The sequence below is a fragment of the Coffea eugenioides genome, chromosome 3, assembly GCF_003713205.1.
Source record: "Coffea eugenioides isolate CCC68of chromosome 3, Ceug_1.0, whole genome shotgun sequence".
NCBI lineage: Eukaryota > Viridiplantae > Streptophyta > Magnoliopsida > Gentianales > Rubiaceae > Coffea > Coffea eugenioides.
In genome coordinates this window covers 18,616,699-18,635,445 of record NC_040037.1, presented here as the reverse complement: position 1 = coordinate 18,635,445, position 18,747 = coordinate 18,616,699, and the positions used below count along the sequence as shown (strand labels likewise).

Genomic DNA, 18,747 nt, shown 5'->3' with positions numbered 1-18,747 from the left:
GTTTAGTAACCCAAACCGGCACCTCGCATTAGTTTAGTGATATTTCGCGCAATTTGCTCTTTCCTTTATTTTTAAAGGTATCACATTCATCATGACTGCGTTTAACGAATGCTACTTCAATGTGCCAATTTTGATGGAAAAAAATGGTATTTATTCCAAATCAGATTCTGTGCACTATTAGCACCACGAACATAAGCATAAATTCTATCTCTCTTTTTGTTTCCAATTTGAACCCTTCTCTAACAAAACTATAACATGTCCATATACATAACAACAGCAAAAAGAGACATCTTTTTCAATGCTATACTCAAACCAATCCAACACTTTGGACTCACAGTAAATTAAGTTTGACCATTAGAATTCTTGAATTTCCATCAATTGTCCTAAATTTGTATAAAATAAAATACTTTGGAAACTAAATTTGTTTTATCAAAATATTAGGAACGAATTTGGGACATGTGCTTAATATTAGGGGTCAAATGTGCATTTGAAGGGTGTTTTATATTTATCCCTCACCATCTTTTTGGAAAAATAACTATTAGTAGTTAAAAGTTAAATGTACAGCTAAAGTACAACTAATTACCATGACATGGCCCTTCATTGGCCGTGCAACTAATTTAGTAATTTTCCCATATCCAAATGCAGTTTTCCTTGGGCAGATAAAGGGATAGAAACATTTTCCCATATCCAAATGCAGTTTCCCTTGGGCAGATAAAGGGATAGAAAATATTAACTCCCAAATACTTCAAAGTCTAAACGCATTCTTCTTCCTTTCTTCTTTTTCCATATCCAAACGCAGTCTTGCAGTACACTATACAAGAGAAGTTCGAAAAAGGACTTCGAACTCTCAACATTTTAAATGAGTTTCACTAAACAAATTAATCAATGATTAGCCTTTCTTTACCTAAAAGGAAGAAAATTAACCAAAAGATGTACAAAAAGAAGTTCATTAAGTGGTATACATGCATTATCATTATGACTCAAGAAGTGAAGTAGGCCAAGAAGTGGGAAAACGAAAAGACCAACGTAATTCATTTTCAGATTCATGCACTACAGTTTTTACAAAAAGCAAAAAAAGAGAAAAAGGTTGCTTATAAGAGAGTGATGGTCATGCATGGTATTCAGAAGGCTTTAATATCCATCTGGAATTTTATTTTTGTTCAGTTTTCAAGTTCATTTGGGAGACAAAAAAGTTGCGGGTAAGGGTGATTGTAGAAGAAATGATGATGGAAGGGGATTGTTCAAGCAAGAAGAGAGCATGGCCTAAAGATGACTTCACTGACATGGTTTTGAAATGGTCCCTTCATGACATTTTTAATGAGAATCGATACAAAGATCAGGTTAGAATTTATGTTCCATACTTCATTTTTCATTTCTGATAATTCTTTGTTGCTTTCTTTTAGTCAAATACTCATAAGTAAAGTTGAGTTATTTTGCAACTTTCTCTCAAATTGTTTGCAACAAAAGTTTGACTAAAGCTCTGACAAATGATGAAATGTATGCTTTTTTTTTTTTAATTTATGATTGTTTTGGAGTGAATCCACTTGGTGCCCTTAAAGTTCTGTTTTGTTGAAACTAGAGTTTTTATTTTTGACACTGTACAAAGTATAGTTATTTTAGACCAATATTTGTTAGTGTGAATGAAATCGGTCATATATTCAATCTATGTCTTACAAGGAGGAAGACAGAAAAGAGAAAATTTCAAAATTAAATCTATTGATATATAACTATGTGGGGCAAAACATTTAAGCTTGACTTTGAGGGCAAAAGTCATTTTATTATTTTATAACATTAATCTATTGTACAATTCACTAGTTCTTTTTTTTAAAAAAAAATAATAATTTTTTTAGCAGGGAAGGAGTGGGATTTAAGAAATGGGGAGGATACATGGGGATCGTAAGATTCACTGGTACATACTAGTGAGAAATATAGCATAATATTTCAGACTAAAGAGCATATCTTATTTCTAGGCCTCTGGCTGTGGGTTTTCACTAAATATCATAGTCTTCAATTCTTTAAATATCAATTGAAATATTGTCACCTTGTATACAGTATGTATAGATAAAATTAGGTCTATATGATGGAAAATCAGTGGTTAAGAAGACAATGGAAAAACATTTACATCATATAATTCAGAATTTAATCTACAGTAAAAATAACAGAAAAAATGAACTATCTAATGTGATTCAGGAAAGTGAAAAAGATATTTGATAAAGAGTTTTAAACTTTTTTTTCTTGTTAGAAGTACAAAATATAGTGCCAGAAACTTTTTCTAGTTACTTTGGATTATATGCTTCTTAGAAGGTAGTGTATGTTGTTTGAGTAAAAAGGAGGAACGGCAAAATGGTAACAAATTCTGGAATTTTATATCATTGCAATGGATGGGCTACAAATTCAGAAATTTTCGTTTGTTGGAAGTATAAAATTATTTGCTTTAATTGGATCACATTGTTAAACCTATATTTGTTATGGGGAATTGGGATGTCTCAATTCTACTTCTTTAGCAATATGGACATGAGACATCCCAAATTGAGACTAGATAGACTTAAGCTATCTCAATCCCATTGTGGGATGTCTGAACCTCAAAAATTGAGATGTTTCAAATTTCAACAGCATTCCTTTTATAGTTCTGTAGTTGATTCTTCTTTGAGTTGTTGGAATGTTGATTCTTGAGTGGCACAGCCAAGGTGATCAATCTGAAGGCCATAGAGTTAAGCTTCTCTATTCCAGCGATATTGCCCTGCAGAAATTAATCTCTGGACACATCTTTTTGTCATACATTTTCTAAGATTTGAAAAATGAGGAACTCTTGTCTTCAATTTAGCTTCAATTTGTCTTTTTTGTCAATTTTTTTTGGCTGTGCATGTCGAATTTTTGTTAGTGTTATACTGTGCCGTCATTTTTTTGATATTTGTGATACCGGTTAATTGAGCAACATTCAGTAGCTATTGCAAGAATATGAACTTTTGCCCTCAATTTAGATTCTGAGTGCAGTACATATTGTTTGATGTGCTTGTGTCTTTTTTGCTGTATGTCTCCAACTTTTGCTGGTGTTTTCCTTTTTCCTTGGGTTACATCAACTGCATTTTTCCTAGGCTTAATGTAATGAATGCCATCTCTATACTTTACAGGTAGAGTGGATACCTGAATTATTTGAATCAGTAGGGAATTACCTTGGCTCTTACATCTACCCTTTATTGGAAGAAACACGAGCACAGCTCGCTTCTGCTATGGAATTTATACATCAGGCACCATTTGCTGAAGTGCAAATTCTCGAGGAAGCAAAATCTTGTGGAAAATTTCTATACGAAGTTAAAGTTGATCAATGGAGAAACAAATTTGTTAACCATGGTAAAGAGCTTTACAAAGTATTGCCGGGTGATATTCTTGTTATTTCAGATTCAATACCTGCAACCAGTTCTGACCTCCAAAGGATGAACTGGTCATGGACATTGGCATCGGTAACTGACATTAAAGGTGAAGGCATTGATGAGAGCACTTCATCAACTAAGTTTAAGGTCAAGACAGCAGAAGACATGCCATTCAAGGCGGAGAAGCAGGACTGGCTTTATGTGGTTTACTTGACAAATACTATGACAAATAAAAGAATATGGAAGGCATTGCATTGGTTCAAAAATTTGACGCTTATTGAGAAGGTTCTTTGCTCTAATGCTATGGTAAGTATGGGGCTGAATTGATGCTTTCTCCATGGCATTATCTCAAAAAGACTTGAGTTTCCAAATTTGATGCCCAGATTCTTCCCCTTTTTGAATATACTTTTAAATGTAGGTATAATTTCCCATTACAGTCAAAATGAAAATATCCTAGCTAGTAATAGTGGATGTACCACGGTAGCCTGCCATTGCTCCCATTGCTTTTCATGAAATTTGTCAGATGTTAATCATAAAAGTATGATTAGGTATCCATAAAATTGGAAAATTGGCAACAGACAGAAAAGCAATTCTGTTCATCGCCACTCAACATGAATGTGGAAAACTTTCCTCTCATTCTTACAGAAGACAATGCTCAACCTAACGATGCTGTCAGCAAATTTGCCTAGTGACTAATTGTCAACATGCTACTAGCAAATCTGCCTCCATTCAGGAGAAGACCTTGTCCCATTTGTGCTATCTAGTGGACGTTTATGCTAAACAGAAATAGTTTAAATGAAGGTTTTATGATGTGTTAGAAGGTATTCTGTTCATTGGAGGAGTATGTGATTTTTCCTGACATTTTAGGCAATGCAGACCCTAAAACATGATCTATATAATAGCTTTTCGATATCTCCCCCGTAAACCATACCTGGATCATGAGTCTCATGACATTATAGCAATTGCCTAGAGAAATAAAGTAAAAAATGAATGAGAACATTATTTTGAGAATTTTTTCCCAAACAGAGGACATATATCTTTACATGCTGAACATGAGAGATTATACCTAATGCAGTTCCACTGTGTAATAGCATTGGTGTAGTCTAGGTGCTTTCTTAAATTGTCGTATACTTGGGAAATGCAGCTGTTGTTGGATCTCGTCAAAAAGAGAAGATGAAAAAGAGAATGTTTAGCTGATTTAGTTTGGTTCAATCCTCATCTTTTTTTAAGCTTAAAAATGAATTTCACTTCTTCAAGTAATTTATGTTCACCATCACCAGGCTGGCTTTTGGAGCAAGTTAGTAAAATTCATCATTTTTACAATTAGATTTAGCTGTTTTGAAATTCAAAAGAAAGGCTATAATCTTTTTGCTTATTATCTTCTCTTAAAAGGATTAAGATGTGCCTCTTTATGTTTACTATAAATAATCTTTTGTATCTCAATCAGTTGTTTACATGTACTTAGGTTATAGATACCAAGCTTGACGACAGGTCAGTCTACTAGTCCTCCATCTTCATCTCGTATTCATTGGTATCTCACTTGGACAAACATGCATTTGCTAAATCTAGAGAAATCTAGAGAATCCATAAGATAGCTATGTTTTGCTTTTGTCAAGTCGACCACCAGGATATGAAAAATGTTGCCATGAAAACACATACTTCTACAGTTTATGAACTAAGGTCATTGTGTGGCTAATTAATATGGAGATCAAATATTCAGGTGAACTATTTCTCTGCTTTTCAATATTGTGTGTTTTTTGGTTAGATGAATCTTTATTTTACTGATTACCCTTTATGTTGATATTTGCTGCATGTGGTGTCACAGGTTGAAGAACAGTGTGATTCTTGTTCAGTAAATCACACTGGACAATTGTCTGAAAGTTTTGGATCAGATTTATACACTCAGATGAATGAATCCCAAACTAAAGCCATAAGGGCGTCTCTCAATAAGATGACATGTGACCAGAATTCTCACATTGAACTCATTTGGGGTCCGCCGGGGACAGGGAAAACCAAAACAGTAAGTCAGATGCTCTTTAGCCTATTAAGAATGAATTACAGGACTCTTTGTTGTGCCCCAACCAATGTGGCAGTAAAAGAAGTTGCATCTCGAGTGGTAAAACTGGTAAAAGAGGCATATGCTGCTGAATCTGAAAAAAGTGATCCGTTTACTCCATTGGGAGATATTATATTATTTGGAAATAAGGATCGACTAAAAGTTGCCCCTGATATTGAAGATATATATCTTGACTACCGCGTGAAGAGGCTTGTTGAGTGCTTTGCACCATCAAATGGTTTGAAACATTGTGTGCATTCTATGATTGATTTGCTTGAGCACGGTGCCTCACACTACCATATCTTTCTGGAAAATGAGCTGATCAAAACCAAGGAAAACAAAGATGAAGCTCCAAAAGATAAGCCAAAGTCATTTCTAGAATTCATCAGAGCACGAGTAAAAGCAATTTTACCATCCCTCAGAAGATGTCTGATTACATTCTGCACTCATGTAGCAAGAAGTTTTGTTGCAAAACAAAATTTTGAAAAGATGGTACATCTGATTTATCTGCTTGAGTCTTTGGAGAAGGAGCTGTTTGAAAAGTTTTTGACCTCTGATATACTGGAGAAGCTCTATTCTTCTAGCATAATGGTGGAAGATTTTTCCAAAGCAGTCACATGTACCTGGTTGCTGCCAGATATTAGAAGCAAGTGTCTCTTTGTCCTAAAAACCGTTCATTCAACTCTTGAAAATCTGGGCATCCCAGCCACTGTGAATGAAGAATCAATAAGGGAACTCTGTTTCCAAATGGCTACCTTGGTTTTCTGCACTGCTTCTACTTCCTACAAGTTGCACAGGACAAATGTGGAGCCACTTAAAGTGCTGGTCATTGATGAGGCTGCCCAATTGAAAGAGTGTGAATCCCTTATACCACTTCAACTACCTGGTTTGAAGCATGCTATTCTTGTTGGTGATGAGTGCCAGTTTCCAGCAAGCGTTAATAGCAAGGTATGCAAATTGCTAATGAATTTATACAGACCAATAGAATAATCTTACAGGCATGACATCTGATTACCTCATAGACATAATATATATCTGTTTACGTATAATATAGATATCTGCCAATGCCGCATTTGGAAGAAGCTTATTTGAAAGGTTGAGTTCATTGGGTCAGCCAAAGCATCTGCTTAACATTCAATATAGAATGCATCCATCTATCAGTTGCTTCCCAAATTCTATCTTCTATACGGACAAGATCATGGATGCACCTGAAGTTAGGAGTAAAAAGCACGAAAGGTGTTTTCTTCGGGAGAAAATGTTTGGTCCCTATTCATTCATTAATGTCCCAGGTGGAAATGAAGATGGCGATGGTGATGATTACAGCTTGAGAAATATTGTTGAGGCGGCTGTGGTGGTAAAGATAGTTCAGAAGCTGTACAAAGGCATGTCAAGGCTTCCTAGTTTGAATAATTCCATCTACAAGCAAGTTTTCTGTTGAGAAATATCATAAAATATATGCTGCTGTATTAAGTTTGACTCTATCAGAGTGCAGGATTTGAAGCAGTTACCTAGTCCATATTTTCAGTTTAGCCTTAGTCCAGTCCAGATAGAACAATGGAAAGGAAAGACATGCCTTCATTCTACAATAGAAAAGGAGTATGAAAATGAGAAAAAGACACCTTTGGCTAAAGATAGTATAATATTTGACTGAGTAGCTTCTGTTTCATGAATATGCTTTTGTCTCTGGAAATCATATGAAGGGCTAGAAAATTGAAGCTTAATGCATCAAAACATCAAATTAAGATTGGTAGAGCCATCTTACATGAATTGCTGGAGTATTGAGGGTGCAAAACTACTCTCACTTGTATAATTAATTATCTATTAGGAATCTGATTGAATTTGTAATATGCGTACTTAATACCCATGACATGGTTTTTATGCTACTTTGACTATTGTTATATGTTTTCCATGTCTTCTTTGACGTAACAAATTACTTTTTTTGGCACAGCTTGGAATGGATCTGATACATCTCTAAGCGTTGGGGTAATATCACCCTATGCTGCTCAAGTTGCACTGGTTCAAGAAAAACTTCGTCATAAGTTTGAAAATCTTGACAATTTTGTTGTGACAGTAAAATCTATAGATGGATATCAGGGTGGGGAACAAGATATTGTTTTATTATCTACTGTAAGAGCCAATAATAAAGGGTCTATTGGTTTCCTATCTAGTCCTCAGAGAACCAATGTTGCTTTGACAAGAGCTCGGTACTTTTTCAGCTATATTACTGCAAGGAACTTTTCTCTAATCTTTAATTTCAAATATGCAGAAATTGAATTTCTTGTCCCTTGCTAGGCACTGTCTTTGGATCTTTGGAAATGCGGATACACTAACAAATACTCGATCAGTTTGGGAAGCATTAATTTGTGATGCTAAGGCTCGTGGTTGTTTCTTTAGTGCTGATGAGGACACTGATGTATCAAACACGATTTTGGATGTGAAGAAAGAGCTGGATCAGATGGAGGATTTGCTTAATGGGGATAGCACACTTTTCAAACAGCAACGGTGGACGGTAATGTTCAGTTGTTTGCTTCTTTATGGTATCAATTTAGGTAACATTCCTGGCAGCATACTTGTACATACTGGAATAATATGTCCATCAAGGAAACTATGACTATAAAAGTTTGCATGACAGTTTGGACGGTATTAAATTTTGTATTAACATGCTGCACTTTCTTTTCTCTATTCAAAATTTCTTCGTGTTTATGTTCCTTTTGGTGTAGCATCATCGTTATGATATCAATATTATGCATTCTGTCCATATATAGTTGTTTGGATATATACCTAATCCATTGTGGATTTCTGTTGTCTATTTTAGTTAGCTAAAATCTTCAAGGCATCCTTTCTTTGTTCAAATTTTCTTGTATAGTTTAATCATTTTGGTTATTTTGGATTTGAATTTCTGGTTTATTCATGAATCTTTTTATTACTTTTATATGTTATGTCACAGGTTTTATTTAGTGACGACTTTCGGAAATCATTTAGAAATATGACTTCCACCCGCATGAAGAAGTTAGTCCTAAACCTGTTGCTTTGTCTTGCCAGTGGCTGGCGACCTAAGAAAATAAATGTGGACTTAGTTTGTGAAAGATCTTCACAGATTGTGAAACATTTTAAGGTTGAGGGGCTCTATGTGGTGTGCTCAATAGACATTGTTAAGAAATCAAATTACATGCAAGTCTTGAAGGTGTGGGATATATTACCTCTGGTGGAGATCCCAAAGCTGCTGAAACGTCTTGATAACATTTTCAACATGTATACTGATGATTTCATCAATCAATGCGAACAGAAATGTCTTAAAGGGTAACTTTTTTCTTCGTATTAACTGAATTCCACTTTTAATGGGACAGCATTAACATATTTGCTCGTGCTTTTTCCTTTTATTTACTTGTTCAGGAGAGCAGAACTTCCCGAGTGTTGGCCCAACTCATCAAAGATAATCCGACATAAGAACATGAATAATGGCAAATCTGCTGCAGATTCTACTGATAGCACATTGGATGGAGGATGTTATGCTGAAAATTCGAGAGTTAGCGAAAGCTTGCAACTCATGAAGTTTTACTCCCTGTCACCTGGTGCTGTGAGTCATTTACTTTTCAGTCGTGATGGTCAGGAATTGGATCTGCCTTTTGAAGTTACAGATGAAGAGTGGGAAATTATTCAATTCTGCAAAAGCAGCTTCATCCTTGGGCGATCTGGCACAGGGAAAACTACTGTCCTGTCCATGAAGTTATTCGAGAAAGAACAAATCTACCATATTGCTTCGGAAGGATTTACTACAGCTGAGAACAGTATGTCTACGAGCGTCTTGAAGAGAACTGAGTTTGATCACTCTACAGAAGTGACCAGGAAGACATTTTTGCGCCAGCTTTTTGTGACAGTAAGCCCAAGACTATGTTCTGCAGTCAAACATTATGTTTCCCGTCTGATAAGGTAACCGCTAACCAGTGATCAAGTACAATTTGTTTGTATGTACTTTAATGTAGTGTTCGATTCATACTCATTGCTGCTCTAATTGTCTAACTTCGCTTACTTGGTTGTGCTGTTTTAGCAGTCATGCTACATAGTATAGATACGATGGAGCTCAACTACATGCTGTATATGAAGCCATTTACATTTTATCATAGTTCTAAAAGATTAGAACATGTATTAGGTTGAAGTCTGTGCAGGTCATAACGTTCTGAGAAGGCATTTGGCATGTCAGTTCATATATAGTTCAGGAAAGGAAAGAGATCACACGTGCAACTTAATTTTGGGATATGTCCCCAAGACCCAGTTTAGCTTGTAGGGACATTAGCTAGGCGACGGTGAGGTCCCAGGTTTTCCAGCCCTCCCTTTCCCCCTTCCCCTTGTCAGGTTTGGAGTCTCCCGTTGAATAACCAAAAAAGAAAAGGAACATCACAGAAATCCATGCGGCAATGAACTCTAGCAGCAAATTAATTCACACTTCTAATCGTTGTGCAGTTGGTGGAAAGTTATGTGAGATATGCTGGATTTTTCCTTGCAGCTCGTTTTGTGATTACATGATACAGTTAGAATTCTGACATACTAGACTTCTTCTTTAAAATAATATCCTTTTACATAGTACAGAGAAAACTAAAGTATTCTTAATAATTATATATCTAACCTTAACCGTCTTGAGTGCAGTTTTGCTTGCAGTGGAAATTTCCCATCTGACACCAGTTTGAATGATGCCGAAGATGTGGAAGATATAGAACAGTTTAAAGATATACCAGATTCTTTTGTTGGCATTCCTTCCGAAAAGTACCCTCTTGTCATTACATTTCATAAGTTTTTGATGATGCTTGATGGGACAATTGGTGATTCGTATTTCAGACGATTTCCTGAGATGAAGAAGATAATGAACTTTTCTGTTGGTAGAAGTGGAAATTTCAGATCTGCTGTTCTGCAATCTCTCTTACGAATGAAGGAGGTAAATTATGAGAGGTTTTGTTTCCATTATTGGCCTCACTTCAATTCACAACTGACGAAGAAGCTTGATTCTTCAAGAACATTTACGGAGATAATATCTCACATTAAAGGAGGCTTGCTAGCTGGGGAAGCCCCTGATGGTAAATTGAGCAGGCAAGAATATGTTTCCATGTCTAATAGTAGGGCATCAACCCTGAGCTCAGATGAGAGAGAGCTGATCTATACTGTTTTTCAAGCTTACGAGAAGAAGAAATTACAGCGTGGGGAATTTGATCTGTCTGATTTTGTTATTGACCTTCATCTTAGGCTGAAGAGCAAGGGTCTGGAGGGTGATAAAATGGATTTTGTGTACATTGACGAAGTGCAAGATCTTGCTATGAGTCAGATAGCTCTGTTCAAGTATATCTGCAAAAATGTGGATGAAGGTTTTGTCTTTTCTGGTGATACAGCTCAAACTATTGCCAGGGGTACTGATTTTAGGTTTCAAGATATACGATCTCTATTCTATAATGAGTTCATAATGAAATCAAAGAGTGACAAATATGTTGAAAGAAGAGAGAAAAGACGTATGTCAGAAATTTTGAATTTGCACCAGAACTTCCGTACTCATGCTGGAGTACTTAAATTAGCACAGAGTGTCACAGACATTCTTTACCAATTTTTCCCTCGATCTGTTGATATTTTGAAACCTGAAATTAGCTTTATATATGGTGAAGCTCCTATTCTGCTTAAGCCTAACGAGAGTGCTATTGAGATTATTTTCGGAAAGACTGCAAAGACTGGTGGGAAAGTAGTAGGCTTTGGTGCCGAACAGGTTATACTAGTACGTGATGATTCTGCTCGGGAAGGAATTTCTAGAGATGTAGGAAATCATGCTCTTGTTCTTACAATACTGGAATGCAAGGGTCTAGAGTTTCAGGTGATTGATTGTCATTTACTACCAAGTGATTCTCTAACCAACCGTTTATGAGTATGACCAAGGGCCTGGGAAAACTGAATGCATGCCTAGCTGCTTTTATTTCTTCCATTTAGTGATTTCTTTGCTAAAGATTTTCCTCATTTTCATTCAAAATTTACTCTGTGTCTTGATTGGGTTATTGTACAATTTGCAGGATGTCTTACTGTACAATTTTTTCAGTTCATCGCCTCTGAAGAACCAATGGAGAGTGGTGTATGACTTCGTGGAGAAAAAAGATCTACGTGATTCTTGTTTCCCTAGGTGCTTTCCTAGTTTTAGTCATGCAAGACACAGTATCCTTTGTTCTGAATTGAAACAATTATACGTGGCAATTACGCGGACAAGGCAGAGACTGTGGATTTGTGAAGATAGTGAGGAGTTTGCTGCACCCATGTTTGACTTCTGGAAGAAGTTGGGCCTTGTGCAAGTAAAGGAGGTGGATGAATCATTTTCACAAACGATGCTAATGGCGAGCAGTCCTGCAGAGTGGAAATCAAGGGGTATAAAGGTTGGACTGCTCTCTAAAGTTTCTGCTACCGCAGCTTCTATGCATTTTATGCTTCAAGTTTGTTGTGCATGTTATCATTCATTCTGGAATCTACAAAATTTTTCTTTATATTTTAATGCAGCTTTACCGGGAGAACAAGTATCAGATGGCAACCATGTGCTTTGAAAGGGCAGGAGATACAAATTGGGAGAAACGGGCCAAGGCTGCTGGCCTGAGGGCAACCGCTGATCACCTGCGTGAGTCAAATCCTCAAGAGGCTTGTACAATCCTCAGACAGGCTGCTGAGTTGTTTGACTTCATTGGCAGAGCTGAGTCTGCTGCTGAATGCTTCTGTGATTTGGGGGATTACGAAAGAGCAGGTATGATGTATCAATGTCTCCTTAGTTATATATCTTTTAATATAACTCTTATAGACATACTTTTGTTTTATTGTCGATGCCAGGGAGAGGGGAAGGGGTGAGGGGTGGGTGGTTGTTGAGGCCCTTGAGGGGCTGGTTGTTTTTTGTAGTTATAGTTCTATAACAGCTGGTCTCCTTTGGTTTGACAATGGTATTTTACTTGTGCAAACAATTAACTGGAAAAGCATAGTCTTGAAGTTTAACCTTTTGAATCTTGCTGCAGGAAGAATTTACTTTGATAAATGTAGAGATCCTAAAAAAGCAGGTGATTGTTTCACTTCGGCTAAAAGTTATAAACTTGCAGCGAAGGCTTATGCTGATGGCAATTACTTCTTGGAGTGTTTGTCCGCATGTACTCAGGGTAATCTTTTTGAATTGGGAAGGCAATATATTAAGAAATGGAAACAGGCTGCTCCTGGTGGTAATGGTACCGCAAAACAAAGTAAGGAAATCGAAAAAGCGAACAAGAGTTTTTGGAGAGTTGCGCTTTGAGCTACTATAAGCTCAAGGATCATAAATCCATGATAAAATACGTTAGAGCTTTCCTTACTATGGATTCAAGGCGGAAGTTCCTGAAAAGCATAGGCTGTCTTGATGAGCTTTTGCTGTTGGAAGAAGAATTTGGAAACTTCAAGGAGGCTGTGGAAATAGCGAAGTTGAGAGGGGATTACGAAAGAGCAGGCATGATATCTCAATGTCCCCTATGTTTTTTAATACAATTATTATAGACATACTTTTGTTTTATTGTGGGAGGGAGAGGGGTTTTTGTTGTTGTGGGGGGGGGGGGGGGGGGATTTGTTGTTGAGGAACTGGTTGTTTTTTGTAGTTATCTTTGGTTTGAAAATGGTATTTTACTTGTGCAAACATTTAACTGGAAAAGCATAGTCTTGAAGTTCAACCTTTTGAATCTTGCTGCAGGAAGAATTTCCTTTGATAAATGTGGAGATCCTAAGCAAGCGGGTGATTGTTTCACTTTGGCTAGAAGTTAAGAACTTGCAGCAAAGGCTTATGCTGATGGCAATTACTTGTTGGAGTGTTTGTCTGTGTGCACTCAGGGGAGTCTTTTTGAATTGGGAAGGCAATACATTACGAAATGGAAACAGAATGCTCCTGGCGAAATGGAAATTGAAAAAATTGAACAAGAGTTCTTGGAGAGTTGCGCTTTGAGTTATTATAAGCTCAAGGATTTTAAATCCATGATAAAATATGTTAGAGCTTTCCTTTCTATGGATTCCAGACGTAACTTCCTGAAATGCATAGGCTGTATTGATGAACTTTTGTTGTTGGAAGAAGAACTCGGAAACTTCGAGGAAGCTATAGAAATAGCAAAGTTGAGAGGGGATCTGCCACGGGAGGCAGACCTGCTTGGGAAGGCAGGCCATCTCAAGGAAGCATCCTTACTCATCATTTCATTTGTGCTTCATCGCTCTCTATGGGTGACTGGAAATAGAGGTTGGCCCTTGAGGCCATTTCGACAGAAACAAATACTGCTAAAGAAAGCTATGTCATTCGCACAGGAAGAATCGAATGAGTTCTATGAACGCATTCGCAGAGAGGTTGAAGTTTTGTCACATGAGCATATTAGCTTGCATGAGTTGCTTCAGTCTCTCACTTATTCAGAGCTATGTAAAAATCTGACAGTTGAATTGATATCTATCCGGAGGATCCTGGATGCTCATCTTGATTGTACAGCACGGAAGTTTGAATGGGAAGATGAATTGCAAGTTGATATGAAAAAGCATTCAGAAGATAAGATTTCACTTAACCACATCTCCGTTGGTTCACTCATGTATTTTTGGGATATGTGGAGAAGGAACATGTTAAATATCATGCAATATCTCAAAACAGTGGAAAAACCAGATGATAATGAATGGCTTGAATATGGTGAGTTCTGTTTGAACTATTTTGGTGTGAGGAGGCAGGTCATCAATTCAAATGTAGCATATATACTGTTGAACTCAGATGCTGAATGGGTGAAAACAACTGGTTCTGTATTCAAGCAGAAGCAGCAAAGCGAGAACCAGGTATCCATTGATGGTCGAAAATTTGCATCTGCTGCTCTGAGTCATTGCCAGGCTGAAGTAGCTTCCGTCGGCCTGAAGGTACTTGACACTGTTGAAGCTCTTTATAAGTTGTCAATAAGGGAGTCATTCTCCCTTTTTTGCCAATGCATTTGCCTCATTGATATCTATCAATTGATGAAATTTTTGACTGAATCATTCAAATTCAATGATAGTGTTGAAAGGAGGCTAGAAAATTTCCTGCGGCCACCAATTACGTACTTTAAATATGTATTTCCACTAGACTGTTGCAAATCATTGGTGGAAAACATGATCTCTTTAAGGAAAACTGAGCTCTCACGGAGTCTACTTGAAGAGGTTATTGTTGAAAATATCAGTAACAAAGGTGACCTTACCTACGGTCAAATTGGGAGGGTGGTAATGATTTGGCTTGGATCTGGAAAACCAACAGATGATCTGTACATGAAGATAACAAAAAGATTTGAAAAGAATTTTTCCTGGAGAGCATTCATTGATTCTTTGCAAGTATCTTCATTGAGGCATTCTGGGATAACAGAATCAAGATCCTTGGGTGATCCTTCGTCAAATACTTCAGGTGAAGATTGGAAGAAGTTTTCACTGATTGATAGCTTCCACGAAGCTTTGAGAGATACTTATCTTGCAAATTGGAGGTCATATGACTATGTATCACCTGATTGTTTAATATATCTTGTTGAACGCCTGCTACTCCTTGTATTTCATTCCAAGGATTACTTTTTCACAACAAAGTATTCTTTTGTGGAATGGCTTGTTTATCTTAAAGCAGACATGTATCCAGATGCGAGTTCAGTAGCTGACACGCAGTTGTCTCCTGAAATCATATTTGATTCTGTTGTTATGATGGTTGAACAGTTTCTTTTTAATAAGCGGGAGACAGCATCATGGATTGCAAAATCAAAAATTGATGTAAATCAGTATCATCCACTACTAGCATTAAGGCTTGTGGTTATCTTGTGCTTGCTCCACTTGAACTCAGGCAAGTATTCTAATGTTCTTTCTCATCTGCTTGATCAGTCTCATATTAGTTCGCAGCTGCCAATGCCATTCGTTCAGGCACTTAGGCCAAGAATGCCTAATTTGACTCAGGATTGGTTTATGTTAAAGGCAACTGTAGAAGCATTCAGAAGGATTGGAAATCCTCTTGTGATTGTGCATTTGAGAGAAAATAGTCCAAAATTCGCGTGTCCTGCAATCATCATTGACACAGCTTTGACACCAAGAATTGATGACATCACGAGAAACTTGTTCCGAAAGCAAGGAAGTTACCATCAGCAAAGGCCTATGGTTGAAGCAAATGTTCCGAATTTGTGTGAAGGACTTGATCATAATGCTGAGTCTCTCATGTCAATTGACATTTCTGCGGCACCAGGTCAGAAAATGAGCACAGAAAGTGGAACTGAAAGCAACCCACAGATGTACTCAGGTCCTTCTGAAAAAATCTCTGATGTGCAAATATCAACAGAGCAAAGACAAGAAGAAGAGTTATCAAGCTGTTCTCCTAATCTTTCTCAATTTAAGGTAACCACAAATGGATTGCTTAGGTCTGCTCATGCTCAGCTGCTTTGTGGATTTTGCGTTTAATAACCATACAAGCACTTCCATGTAATAGCTTTAACAACTCTCTTTTATGCTGTTTGTTTCCAGGAGGAATTGGAAGAAAGTATAAGCTTCTTAACTCGTTTCCAGGAGGAATTGGAAGAAAGTACAAGCTTTTTCACTGCTGGACTAAATGTAAAGAAATTTCTTCCTTGTGGTAGTGTAAACCAATTCGGTGAAGCAAGCAGCATGCTTGACGAAATCAAGCAATTCATCTCCCTATTTGATTCTAGGTAAGTTCATAACCACAGCTTTTAAATACTTGAAATCGAATGCTTGCGATGGTCTGGTAACAGTTTTCTTAGACTAAAACATTAGGGTGACAACTGACAATTGATATCCATGGTTTTTGCATATGGACTTTATCTAGAAAGCTGAATTTGTAGCTCTATTCCAGGTAAAGGGCTGCTTAATTTTCATATCGGTTGGCAATTGAACCAAGTAGTAGTGATACAAAAGAACTTCTGGTGCTTTCATGATTGCAGATTGTGCAACTTCCCTAGTTTGCTACATTCAATACCTGATCATACAATTTTTATGTTTAGCTTTTCAAGTGTCAGCTTCGATAGTTTACTCGAAGTTTCATTGATGTTTTCCCCCACCAGTGATATTATTCAGACTGGAAACTTGCAAGAAATTGGATCACTTCTGAAGAGCTTGCAGTCAAAGAGGCCTAGGCTGGAGGCTTTTCTAAATCATTTAATTGTGCGAAGGGAAACTGCTTCTGGGATAGTTTCTGATGCTGAGCCTAAGGAGGAAAATGATGGCAAAAATTTGTTTAGAGGAACTGATAACGCAGAGCCTGAGGGGGTAATTGGGAAAGTCCCTGAAGAAAAGGTCAAGAATTAGCCTTCTGGTGTTGCTTCTGCTTCCCAAAACAATGACAACAATAAGGCCTCTCAAAGCAAACAGGGCAAGGGAAACAATAAGAAGAAGAACAAAAATGGAGAGAAAGGAGGTAGAAAAAAGTTAAACTGTAACAGCTAAACTGTATCTTAGATATCATTCTCATGTTTTTGGTCTAATTTTATGAATCTCAGATCTCAGTAATGAACTTTTCTTCTACTTTTATTTGGTCTTGAGAATTGGAGAAGGTTGCCAAGGATAGTTATCATAAGATGCAGGAAAATGAATTATTCATAAATTTGAAATTTGATTAGTGACCAATTATTGTAGTCAAGAACACAAATTACAGCACCTCAACCTACTGAGTACTTCACTATAAGTAGTTGCAGGCACAAAACCTACTTGCAATCCTTCTCAATTGGCTTTTCTAAGGTGCACTTGGAATGAACAAAAAGGTTTGGTATGAAGAAGTTCTATTGAGTGTATGTCCAAATCTTATTTTAGTTTTTATGTAATTCCATGTTGTTTTATGTATCATCTCAAACTATTGCACAAAAAATTCATATTATTCAAAATCAAAACTAGCTTAGGTTAGAGACAAAACAAGGGACTATATTAACAGACATGAGAACTTAATGAACCAAAAATATTGGAAAATTATGGTAAAAATGAAAGACAATTCCATTTGGATTGACTTGTTTTTTAAAAATAAGTTTTTCAAAAAAAAAGGATGAAACTCGTGCCAAATTGCTCTCAGATGTGGTTGAAGCATTAGTGACTCCTGATGATTAGATTGAATAAAAAAAAAAGATGTGCAAGTGTTTATAAAATCTTCTTATTCTATTATTTATTTGCAATTGATCCTTAGTCGAATGATTTTTATCTCATTCACTATTTTAGGGTTGGATTGTGAGACATTTACCAACATTGAGACTTAAATAAGAAAAAGAGGTATAAATTTATATATATTTTTAAATAAGGCTGAATGTTATGTGTTATATTATTTTCTTTTTTTTCAATCTAATCTTAGTTATCATTGTAATTGGTAATAAGTCTTTAAAGGTTGGATGGGGATGCAGTTGAAACTTTGAAAATAAATAGAAGTAATTGATAATAGTTATTTCTTTGAGTTCATAATATCACATTCAATTTGTTGAATGCTAATTTTATTATTTGAAAACAAAAATTGGATGGTATTTATATTATTTATGAACTCTATATATTTATATATATATATATATATATATATATATATATATCTTTACTTTAGTATGTTTAGAAAAATATCCATAGATACCCAATAAATACCCAGATCTATAAGTATTTGTCTTACTTTTTCAAACCCATAAGGGTTTGGATCTGTGTCTAATAAATTTAATAAGTATGGATTTAGATCAAAGAAACCCAATCCAAACCCTATCCATTGACGTACCTACATGAGTCGCATCAGTAATAGTTATATAATTAATGTGACATTTCATTCCACTCCAATATAATATAGCCCATATTTACAATTTACAAATAAAAAACTTATATTTTCCCCTTTCTCTTATCAGAACCAAAAGATGAATAACAAAAGTCAAACTTAGTCAACTTTATCTTTCTCATTTAGTCTATTTACAAATATTCCATATAATTTATATAACATTTCTTTAAAATCCAACATAATATAACCCGTATTTACTATACAATTATTTCAAACTTAAACTCAACAAAATTAAAAAAATCAAAAAACTTTTACAAAAAAAGCCCACATAGACTCCCTAAGAAAACACCATGCGGGCATGCAGGAACCAACCTGCGCCTCGCGCGGGGAAGATTCTTTAGTTATATTCTCAACAAAATTAATAATACTAACTGGATGTTGCTGATAGCACAAGAATTGGGCTATCCTTGATGAAGTTGCAGTATTGGCCAAAGAGTTCAAGAACCAACTTATTCTTAAATGATTAACTCGACTAGCTGTTGGAAAAAAAGAGTCGAATGTTACCATAGCTGATACAAGGAAATAAAAATAAAAGAAGT

At 36.2% G+C, this 18,747-nt stretch overlaps 2 protein-coding genes across 2 annotated transcripts; both read left to right on the top strand.

The window, feature by feature from the left end:
• The first annotated feature begins 1,220 nt into the window (after nucleotides 1–1,220).
• LOC113766243 lies at nucleotides 1,221–10,893 on the top strand. Its single transcript, XM_027310454.1, has 10 exons — nucleotides 1,221–1,340; nucleotides 3,132–3,677; nucleotides 5,197–6,375; nucleotides 6,482–6,809; nucleotides 7,376–7,554; nucleotides 7,694–7,936; nucleotides 8,375–8,727; nucleotides 8,821–9,357; nucleotides 10,072–10,823; nucleotides 10,889–10,893. The coding sequence occupies exons 1-10, from the start codon at nucleotides 1,221–1,223 to the stop codon at nucleotides 10,891–10,893; spliced, it is 4,242 nt and encodes a 1,413-aa protein (XP_027166255.1).
• Nucleotides 10,894–11,679: 786 nt separating this feature from the next.
• Nucleotides 11,680–12,712, top strand: LOC113766242. The gene is made up of 3 exons (XM_027310453.1): nucleotides 11,680–11,822; nucleotides 11,944–12,181; nucleotides 12,444–12,712. The coding sequence occupies exons 1-3, from the start codon at nucleotides 11,706–11,708 to the stop codon at nucleotides 12,710–12,712; spliced, it is 624 nt and encodes a 207-aa protein (XP_027166254.1). The 5' UTR covers nucleotides 11,680–11,705.
• Nucleotides 12,713–18,747: the final 6,035 nt, after the last annotated feature.